An 11,509-nucleotide genomic window follows, 5' to 3' on the forward strand; every position below is an offset into this window, starting at 1 on the left:
TGTACTGTTGTGTTTGATCATTTAACTGTTCAGCCCTTAGAGTAAAAGTTTTACAAATTTAGTGTCTTTGTAGTTACAGAGGCCTCAATCATATGGAAATAGGCATTATTTGACCTTTGCAATAGTTGTACTTGATTTATGTTAGGTTCCTAGTATTCCAGTGACACACATTCCAGCACCAATCTGTAGCCAATATCTTGTACTATGGAATAAAGACTAACCTGTTGTTATACAGTCATTTGTAGCATTCAAACAGTTTCTTTGTGCTGGCATTCAATTTGATTGCAAAACAAAACTGGTGGACAAAACAACAGTATCCATCAGTGAGACAGTTTCCTCTGAAACTAGTGTGTCAGATCAGATATACGGTGTAAAAATTGTCACACATCCTGTTTGTCCTATTCATGTGATCCTCAAAATGATGAATTCGGCCATATTGAAATAGCATCAAAAGTGTTTTCAAAGATTTGTGCATTTGTGAACTTTGTTTTCTTATATTGTTTATATCATCATAGTCCTTGCCTGTTTACTATAGTTTTAAAGTAGGAACAATATTTGGTTATATGGATGTTAATTTTTTTTTTTTTTTTCAAAACAAACCCTTCCATGTACATATTGAGTATTTGGCAAATGCTTTTAAATGCACTCATGTTGGAAACTTGAAATATTTGTGAAAAAGATTTTAAAACTCCTCACTTCACAGTGTCAAAGAGGGATGCTTGTGATTTCAAAGGGCTTTACAGCACATAGCAGCACTCCAGACACTGACCTGATTGAGATGAAGAGGTAGAGACACAAAGAACAAAAAGAGTTGATGCATGCTCTCATGTGTCCGTGAGCACCAGACTGCAGGTGGAGAGTATGAGGAGCATGAGACCTAATGGCTGATATAAAGGAACAATAGAGACAGTAAGAGGTCATTACTCAGCCTGTCATGGCACACACCACCTGCGCTCTTTCCTATTAATGCTTAGACAGACAGACAGAGAGAGAAGAGAGACTGTTGTGACAGTTAGACTTCATGATAAATGAATGGGATATTGATCCAGCTGATCTGAAAGTAATATAACATGTTTTCTTATGTAAATGAGGTCTAAACTCTAAAAGAAAAGCATGAGTAATAAGTGGTATTATTACTTTAACAGGTTATTACATTTAAGTGTTTTTTTTCTTTCTTAAAAAATTAGGATGATGATAAAAAGGTCAAACCTGACAATTAAATGGAAGTGGTATTTGCCTGTAATAACAAATGTCACTGCATTTTTTTTTTTTTTAAACGTTTAATCAGTATGTGTGTTTCCTGAGAAATAGACACATGCTTTCAACATTGCATAGCTCTCTTGCAGTTGAGCGGCATTTAAAAAAAACTTGGTGTGCAATATCTCTTTTAGAGTCAGTGCTCTAGAAGTCCAGCTCCAGTCTGATTTTGACTCTTAAGTTTTAAACAGAAGACTTGAAGTCTTTAAACTTGAAGACTATCTAAAAAGCACCAAAAATGATGTGGGGTCATGTACAGTGAAGTACAAGGCTCAGTGCCACTCGTGAATGTGTCTGAAGGGCTCTGTGGTTCCAGAGATTGTCACATGCAGCTGTCTTTGAGTCTGGCCTATCTCTCATTCACTGTTTGTAAACATCACTGTTTGAAGTTAAAAGCATATCAAGAAGGCTACCAGTATATACCAGAAATATAGGGGTGACAAAGATATAGAGTAACAATTTAATTAACTTTTTTTTTTTTTTTTTATGGCTTGCCTATGGTTTGCCTGTGATACTGTTTAGGTAGAAACCTGTTTGAAAGCAGACATGCATGCAATTCCATTTGTTGGAGCTCTGGAGATAAAACACTTCTGGTTTCCTAAACAGATTTCTGAAATTAAATAGAGCTGAATGTTAAATCATTGCACTACTTCCTGAAGGCTTCAAATTATTTTTTTTGGGGGGGGGGGGGGGGGGGGGGGGGGCATAGTTACACAGTTTGCCACATTTGCAGTGGACAATCAGCTATCCTTTTTATATTTCTATATTCTACATTTGTTGGTATTTTATGATTCTTAATGATGTCATCATCCAGGAAGTGGATGATAAAACACCAATGAATACAGCATTTGTATAGCCTAATTAGAAAATCTGAAAACATAGCTTAAGGGTGTGTAAGTTAATTCCTGTGTGTTTGTCTGTTACAAAATGGCTGTGAGGAGAGATGCTGTCAGCAAAAGGTATTAAAGCTTCTCTTGCCTGCTCTTATTGCCTATTAAATGTCTTCTTGCCTTTATATTCCTGTGTTCTCTTGCTGCTGAAGTGTCAGATATTTTATCTTTCTGTTTAATTGTATCTCTTTTTCTCTGTCAAGTGGAGTGGTTGGAGGTCTGTAGCCTGTCAGGCCACCTCTCTCATTCAAAGCAGCTGATTAATTGTTTGTGATTATACTTGATCCTTTCTGACAGTGGAATATTCTTCGGTGGATTCAGATGGCTTATGAAGAGTGTGTTCGCTTTCTCTAAGATGTCTTAAAAGCTTTCTGTCACAAAGCCCATTATTACATGTCATTAAATCATGTTTTAGACCTTCTATGTTGACACACTGAACAAACATTGGTATTTTTGAGAAATTATCTGAGTAAAAGCTAAAAAGGTATTAGACTATTCCTGTTTTACAATCCCAAATGTGTTTTCCCAAAGATTCTTTAACTTTCCTCATAAAAAGATACATTTGATTAACATAAATACTAATTTATTTTGACACATTTTTATTTATTTCAAAGACAACAGCTAAGTACCAATCATGGCTTTAAACACGTTACCTGAATATATAGAAATATACTCAACACTGATATCAGTCTGTTTAATCAATGTGAATCATAAGTTTACACAAGATTCCACAAGGTATCTACAGTCACTTTAAAACTAAAGACATTAAAACAGCTCAAATACTGAATATAAATTACACATTAATATGTACTTGCTTAGGTTTTTTTTTTTTAGTTAGTTATATACACTCTGTTTGATCTTTCTGCAGTCCCTCAGTATTCCCCGCTGTCATACCTAAAAGGATGCGACATTCGATCAGGGTAACTATTTGAGCTGTAACTGCTGTAGCGATAGCCCTCAAAGTTTTCAGATCTCTCGATTTTAGCTGGGAGCGTGTCCTGGTATGAGAGGGCAGATTTAATCACTCCCGAATCCTCTGGAATCTTGAGGTCCGAGTAGGAATTGGAAGAGGCTTCTTCCAAGATTGAGTTACAGTTAGATAGGCCTTTCACATCATAGAGGTTCTCTCCATATTTGACAACAGATGGCTTGGGGCATGGCTGGTAGGACACTTTTGTGGTTGTGGTTATTATAGTCTGCAATGCTGCCGGGGTGGCAGGGGCAGGTCCTGTGTACCTACATGGGTATTCACTGTTGTAGAAGTGGTGATTGGCATTGGTTGGCAGCTGAGAGTAGTCTCCTCTCTCCCCATAGGCACCTTTACTCAGAATTTGCTTCCAGCCATGATGCTTTCCTGTACTTTCTGTGTAGCTCCGCTCATGGCTCCCTAATGGACTTGTGCCATGAGGCATGGCACTCAAACTACTCCCCGACTTATTGGGTTCTGTCTCAGTTTGTGGGCTTGAAGGATCCTTATACAGTGCTGTTGGATAAGGCCCTGAGCCAAGGTATCCTGGGACTGCAAAGTCATACCCACAAGGAGGGCGGGTCATATACAGACGGTGGTTCGCAGGCTTCTGCAGTGAGCTCGGAGCATCCGCCATGGCCGCTGCTGTGTGTGTGTCATAAGGGAACTTGTAGGACTCTGTGTTCTGGAAAGGAGGATAGTGTTGGGTCTGTATTGGGAAGTTGGACTCTGCAATGATGCTGAAGCGCTCTGGGGCCTCCATGGTGAGCTGGTGGATATTAGGAAAGGCCATGTCGTGATAACGTCCAGGCTGGTGACAACAGAAAATCATAGATAAGTTTTGTGCAAATGACCCTTCATGTGAAGAACTGAGTTTAATACCTTATCCACTCAAAAAATCATTATATCATAGTCAACAGCTTCTGTGTACTGAAAGGTCAAGGTTTTTGATTGTATACTGTGTGTGTGTGTGTGTGTGTGTGTGTGTGTGTGTGTGTGTGCGTGTGCGTGTGCGTGTGTGTGTGCTCTTGTTTTTGTGACATATCAGGACACAACTCTGTATAATGACATGGGTATGTCACAGGTATTACAAGGAGAGGGTGACTTATGAGGACATAACCCATGTCCCCATTTTTCAAAACGCTTATAAATAATACAGAATGAGGTTTTTTTTTTTTTTTTTGAGAAAGTAAAAATGGACAAAGTTTCCTGTGTGAGTTAGGGTTAGGTGTAGGGTTGGTGTAGGACCATAGAATATACAGTTTGTGCAATATAAAAACCATTACGCATATGGGATGTCCCCACTTTTCACAAAAACAAACGTGTGTGTGTGTGTGTATGTGTGTTTGTGTGTATACCGGTATATTTACTCTTGCATGTTTTTTTATCTTAATGTAACAATAGAATAATAATACAGTTCTAAAAAAAGGTGTTTAATCTTATGAACAAATTTTACATCAGTACATAACAACATGATACATAACAATACTTATATATTTCTGGCTACTGAATATCTTCTAAGAGTAAGGTGATTTATAACACATGAGGAACACCATGTTATAGCCTTTTAAGTTATATCAGATTATAGTTCCCATAGTTATAATATAAAATAAGTCTCAAATATTGACATTAATTAAGACCTGCACAGTCTCTCGCTATCTTATGAGTTGTTAAAGAGATGTTGTTCAAGCTGAGTGTTTCTTATGATTTCAGTGGTTATCTAATTTCAGATTTAACCCTTATACAGCTGGAACAATGCAATATGTTTTTGTTCACAATACACAATATTACAATACTCATTCATAATATTTTATGGTTGTTAAAGAAAACTTGAGGTTCATTACCTGAAGCAGACAAAGACCACTTATTAATATTATGGCAACACTATAAAACCTTTTGCATGTTTACAAGAATATCTTGTCATGTTACAGTAAAAAGCCACTTAAAAGATATACTGTAAAAAGACACTGTGCAGATACTAAACAACAACAACATGCAACATATAATACATTATAGAAACTATAAATCATCGCAACTTAACAGGATACAATGTCATGTTTTATGTGTTTTGTGTTAGAAACCATCATAGTCTTCTTATTAAGACTTAAAGATGTTTTAAGATTTAAAGATGTTAACCACATGATGAGTAGGTTAATAGGTTATAATACCTTAAGAATACCCTTCTGATGCATAATAAAATATGATGCATAATAAAATAAAGGTTACACAGAAGGTACAATGGTGTGTCTCAAAAATGTTTTCTAAATGCTACATAATAATACTGTGTTGCTCTCTAAGTATATATATTTAACCTATACCTGGATTTTTGTGTATTTGGGATTAACTTTAAGTGTGACAGTTTTTATGAATATGTGTGTGTTACCTCGGACTCCACCAGTCTTCTTTTCTGTGAAGAGTTAGGTGAAGACATCCTTCTCTTCACTGCACTCCTTCTTGCCTCTGTTTCAGACTTACTCTCTGGTCTGGGGTGGTCATGTATTCCTTTAGCCTTAAAACAGAGCAAATTGAGAATAGAGGAAATATCATGTCTATATGCATAACTATTTAAATATTTAACTACATAATTATACAAGATCTGTTGTACAGTGACATCATTTTGTGCAATTAAACCTGATGTTTTTTTTTTTTTTTTATATTCAATACTTAGTAAACTGTAAAAGAAACTGTTTACCTATGTCTACCTGGTGTTTATTTCTATCTGTTCTAATTCCTCAACAACATGACTGTAGTGTGGTGTAGTCAAAGTATTCAAGTTTATTCAGTAATATTAAATTATATTTTTGACTTTAGTTTCCAGCCCACCATGACCCTGTGAAAGATAATGCAGTGTGGAAAGTAGATTAATGAATGGATTTTTAACTTTTGAATAAGTTAGAAATAAATGCCATTCTTTTGTTATTTGACAAAAGATTTCTACAATATCATTTGCAAATCAAACAATTATCAGTTAAACTCACCTGGAAAAAAATTGCCTTGCCATCTACTCTCCAAAAATTGGTTACTGGATAGCCACTGTGACCTCTGCATGGTATCAACTCGAGAACAGAGTTACAGTTTGGACAAAGCTTTTCTGCAAAGGTACAAATAAATAGTATTATTAAAACTATTTAGCATGAAAAAAAATTTTTACGGAGTATTTTAATTTGATTTGTTTAATTAAATTTTCATGTGTAGGTTTATCATTTATATATACATATATACATATATATATTGAGAAACTGAGCCAAACAGTCAAGGTCATGAGTGATAGGGTCAGCTCTAAACTGACAGAAACGAATCAGTTTATTGAACATTCTCACTGCAAAATCTAAGGTTGATTAACAAGAGTCACTGAGGAGACCACTTTAGAAAAAAAAAAATTCCCTAAAATTGTTTACAGCCTAATGCCACAAAACTATCTTTTTAAGTTTCAATGGGACAGTAGATATTTAGAAAACGTCTATCTACTTGTTCTCTGAAGAAAACAATTGGGTCATCCTAGGTATAGGATGACACCTAAAACGGACTTGTTCTGATCTGAAATAAAATCCATAAACATCCTTAACTCCAAGTATCTAACGCAAAAACGATATACAGGAAATACAATTATTCTTTATATGAATTATTGCTATTTTGAAGGTGATTCAAATGCCACAGCAAGTCTGTAGTGTAAAATATGTTTGTTCTTTCTTATCAGATTTGCTTCTATAGAAGTTGTAACACGACTAACTCGTTTGGTAGATGCTGGTTGTTTGGAGAAAAAGTTCCTCTACATACTTTGCTGTTTCTGTCGTGCTTTGTCACAGATGGCCGGTCTCAGCTGAAGTTTGGACCCGTCTGGGAGAGGGCAGTTTCGTGAACACACCACCACACCAAGGCATGACTTCTTCAGGATCTGACAGTTATGATTGTTAGTGTTCCTCATGGCCCATCCGCTCAGGTGTCTTTGTGCATTCTTGTCTTCACTGCTGTAAATATAACGTACATATCCATCTGTCCACTCCTGGAACGGATCATACTGCTTCATGTCCTGGAAAAAATAAGAAGTCAGATGTTTAATTGCGAGATGACCTCTAATGTCATTCAAAAATTTTGACCGACATACCAAAACTATAAAATGCTTTTTTATGTAGCCTATATGCTACTTTACTGCATGCCAATTAAACACTGAAACAAGAATGAAAAGTATGCTATTCTAAAATAAAAAATAAATAAATAAAAAAAACTCTGTTCCATATTGCCTACAAATGCATAGAAATCATAAATCTTTACCTGTGGAAGCTTGGGGTCGTTTATATCCCAAGTCAGCTTCATGCCGACTGAACACACGCAATCTGAGCTGTCAAACTGATCTGAGGATTTGGACATGATGTGAGTCAACTCCGGATCATAGCAACCATAAGAATTAAAAATCACCTTGAAGACAAAATTCTGTTTCTCAGTCTAGATCAGTTTACAAAATGGAACATACATATCTAAGTAGCGTACTTTAGATCTTTACTTCCAGAAAGTGTCTTTATTTTCTTTTGTAAAATCCACGTTTGTGTGAGTTCGTCCAGTTGCACTTCACACAGGTAATAGTCTCAGGTAAACGCTGCTGTGTCTATGTAAAGAAGGGGGCTGGGCTTACAAACACACACACACACACACAGAAAGAGAGAGAGAGAGAGAGAGAAAGAGAGAGAGACTACCTCAGACACTGCGTTCTTTCACTGTAAATTATCCTTGCGTTTCACCTCCATTAACGACGAATCCTTTCGCAACAAAACCAACGAAAGCACGATATTTGTCTACAGGGTGAAATGGCACAGTTTGTGTTAAAACAATTTTCCTTACACATTCCAGATTTTATCTTTGCGTTTACAGTTTTAAGGCGAAAATGACAGCCTCTTTTAAAAATGAACCCGACGGTGTGGTATTTCAGGAGTAGTCAGCGAAATTTATGTGAGCAACTTTTAATGGGACTGAGACGAAGCTGATGGTCACAGAACAGGACTGGTCCAGTTGGAGAGGTAACGTGATCTACTGCAGGTCATTAGTTGTTTTGTGTAAACGAAAAGTCGCACTGCTGACACAACATGGACCGGTAGTTAAAACAACAAACACAACGCAGCTTATAAAAACGCACACTTTCTATGTATCTATTGGCGATCACTGATGTCATTGAATGAAAATTACAGATACAAGTGATTTTCAGGTGATACATCCACCCTGGAACTTTAAACGAATGGCGCTTCTTTTTCAGTTTGTAATATAAGGATTCTAATAATAATAATAATAATAATAATAATAATAATAATAATAATAATAATAATAATAATAAAATACTAAATTGTAAGATTTTTGTAATTACAGGTAGCCTAATCTATTATCTATCAGCTGGAGTCACTAATCTTTTATCAATAAAATAACATATTGAAAAGCAAGCGAGTCTCCTCCTAAGAGTCTCCTCCTAAATACATACCAAGTCTGAAGTCTGAAAAATGACATATACAAGAATATAAGATACATAAAATGATACGCATACTGTTAGATACATTAGTCTTTTTTTGTTGTTGTTTTTTATTCATTTACCTTTTGAGCTGCATGGTAGTAGTGTGTAGGCTAACCGTTTTTTTTTTTTAAATCTATTGTTGTGGTTGTTCATTAAAATGTATTAATAATGCAATTATAAATTCATAAATAATTTTTAGTTGGAATATAGATTTTGTAGACAGTAACTTTAAACGAATGTTACAAATTGTCCTAATTCTTCACCAAAACGAATGTATTTTTTAAGACGATGTTAATAATCGTTCATTCCATTACGCATTCGTGATTACAATGTTGTTGTTTTTATATATATATTTTTTTAAATAAATTTTATCAAACAATTGCAGCCTATCATTTTTAATTATTTTCTTTGCATTATTGCCTTGTTCCTTTGGATTTGAATTACCATTTTGTCATTCTATGGAGAACAGAGCAACAGTTCACTTATCTCTTATCATTGCTGTTTTGTTCACTAAAATACTATTAAGTAGCTACTACAAAATAGTAATTTAGTGAACAATATATAAATATATAAAACGCAAATGAGCTGTAGAGTTGACAAATGGAAAACTTAGATGTTATTTGCGCACACAGATATTATGTTTTATTACCAAAGTTCGGGGGGAGCATATCAGATATTTAGCATAATTAACATAAGAGGAGCACACTCAAGTTAATCACCACCAAGATGTATAAATACAACAGACTTACTTATATCCATCGATTGTTTATGATCATCCCTCCACCGCACCATCTCCTCACTTCGAGTTCTAACTGCACTTACACAGGAGGGGTACTCTAGATTCGGGCTATTGCCTTCCCCGGACAGCACGCCAAATACGCATTGCTATACTTCACCTAATATATGTAGGCTAAGTGTAAACTCGTGAAATGCAGACACAATATTATTTTAGTCTCACTTCATTTTTTTAAATTATTATTTTACCACCATTCATTTCTAATGTCATGAAGGTGATGTGCAATGTTCCTGTACAATAAACCAAACATAGAGAGTGTAGATATCTACCTAAAATGTACCTTTATAGAATCGTCTGAAGCATTTCGGGGATAGACTGTAATTTGACAGCACATCATATTAGCTAGTTAATATGTATACCTTAATTATATATATATATATATATATATATATATATATATATATATATATATATATGTATACCAAATTATGTGAGCGCGGTATGGGTTGGGTAACCTTTGAGGTCTGGTACAAATTATTCATACAAAATGCATAAAAGGCTCATATGGCTTAATCATTAAAAGATCGCGATTCAAACATACACAATCTTATTGCTATGACGATGATTCCTCTATGTCCCTTACGAAAATTAACCATGGTTTTACTACAAATAAAACCAGAAAACCATGGTTACTATAGTTAAACCATGGTAACCACAAATTAACCATGGTTTTGCTTTATTAACCATAGTTTAACCATGGTATTTCTAGTAAATCTCTGGTTATACAAATGGTAGTCAAAACGCCAAAAAAAACATGGGTTACTACAGTTTTAATATACTAAAACCATGGTTATTTTTCTTAAAGGGTAGCCTATATTAAAAATCTGAAATCACAAGTCTGCTTTCGCGCAGCCGCTGATCCGGAGCAGCGCTCATCATGTAAGATTTATGTTTCAAACAGATTTACAAACAGTCTACACAGTAGGCTACATTTCTGTGTTGCAAACTTTAAATATGAATAACGAAAGTATTTTTTAAAAAAAAATGTATAGTCCTGATATTATTTGATGTTGCGGCAGCCGCATTTCAAAATGAGAAACTGACTTTTGGAACTCATTACGCTTCAAATAAAGATTGTAGGCCTATTTGTTACATTGTGCCAGTATAGGTAGCGACCACCAGTGACAGTTAAAATTATTTGATTTCTAATTCATTCAATCAAGAGATTTGTTCAGAAACGACTGAATCAAGTTCATTCATTTATATTTGTATTTTTAATAGGCTAATTTATAAAGTTTTAGACTCATTTATAACAATAAATAAAACATTATGTAAGAAACCTAAGTGAATTAGCCTATAGGCCTATATTATTTTGGTTTTGTCCAATGTTTTGTTTTCAGAATCGTGGGAATACGGTGATCTCCATTTAAAAAAAATAATTATCCAGAGTCTTAGCTTAATAAATAATATCTAGCATCTAACTAATAGCTGCTATTATTACTGTTTCTAATAGTCTGAAAACGAAAGAATTGGATTCAGCCTAATAACCTTTTCAGTACATTAGCATGTTAATCTAGAAGGCAATGATTAAACTGTATATAAATAAACAAATAAATGGTAATCTTGTAAGTGGAGAAATGCGCTGGTGGAAAAGTTCTGTGAAGCACCCCTCGCTGTCTGTGTCAAAAGTAGCCTTAATTCGAATTCGAAGTTCAATCTTATACTCGAAGCTGCAATAAATAAATAAATAAATTAATTAATAATTCTTTAATTAATTGACCAAAAATTAAATGTTAAGCTACATGGGTTTCTGTTTACAGGCTGGTACAATATATTTAAATATCTAACATCTAACTAATAGCTGCTATTATTACTGTTTCTAATAGTCTGAAAACGAAAGAATTGGATTCAGCCTAATAACCTTTTCAGTACATTAGCATGTTAATCTAGAAGGCAATGATTAAACTGTATATAAATAAACAAATAAATGGTAATCTTGTAAGTGGAGAAATGCGCTGGTGGAAAAGTTCTGTGAAGCACCCCTCGCTGTCTGTGTCAAAAGTAGCCTTAATTCGAATTCGAATTCGAAGTTCAATCTTATACTCGAAGCTGCAATAAATAAATAAATTAATAAATCAATAGTTCTTTAATTAATTGACCAAAAA

General features: G+C 34.7%; 1 protein-coding gene across 1 annotated transcript; it reads right to left on the reverse strand.

Moving 5' to 3' along the window:
* Window positions 1-2,849: 2,849 nt before the first annotated feature.
* LOC127946281 (chorion-specific transcription factor GCMb-like) lies at window positions 2,850-7,664 on the reverse strand. Its single transcript, XM_052542746.1, has 5 exons — window positions 7,387-7,664; window positions 6,892-7,144; window positions 6,093-6,205; window positions 5,498-5,623; window positions 2,850-3,925 (listed from the first exon to the last, which is right to left on the reverse strand). Exons 1-5 carry the CDS (start codon window positions 7,480-7,482, stop codon window positions 3,020-3,022), a joined length of 1,494 nt encoding a protein of 497 aa, XP_052398706.1. The 5' UTR covers window positions 7,483-7,664; the 3' UTR covers window positions 2,850-3,019.
* Between the last annotated feature and the right edge of the window lie 3,845 nt (window positions 7,665-11,509).

Source organism: Carassius gibelio, chromosome A24, assembly GCF_023724105.1.
Source record: "Carassius gibelio isolate Cgi1373 ecotype wild population from Czech Republic chromosome A24, carGib1.2-hapl.c, whole genome shotgun sequence".
NCBI classification, from domain to species: Eukaryota; Metazoa; Chordata; class Actinopteri; order Cypriniformes; family Cyprinidae; genus Carassius; species Carassius gibelio.

Bases quoted from the DNA above. Each gene is read 5' to 3' on its own strand.
- LOC127946281 (XM_052542746.1), bottom strand. From the start codon at position 7,482: ATGTCCAAATCCTCAGATCAGTTTGACAGCTCAGATTGCGTGTGTTCA. The intron at 6,206-6,891 runs GTATGTAGAGGA...GTACCTTTGCAG, and splicing joins AGCACGACAGAAACAGCAAA to AAAAGCTTTGTCCAAACTGT. The intron at 5,624-6,092 runs GTGAGTTTAACT...CTCTGTTTTAAG, and splicing joins GCAAGGCAATTTTTTTCCAG to GCTAAAGGAATACATGACCA.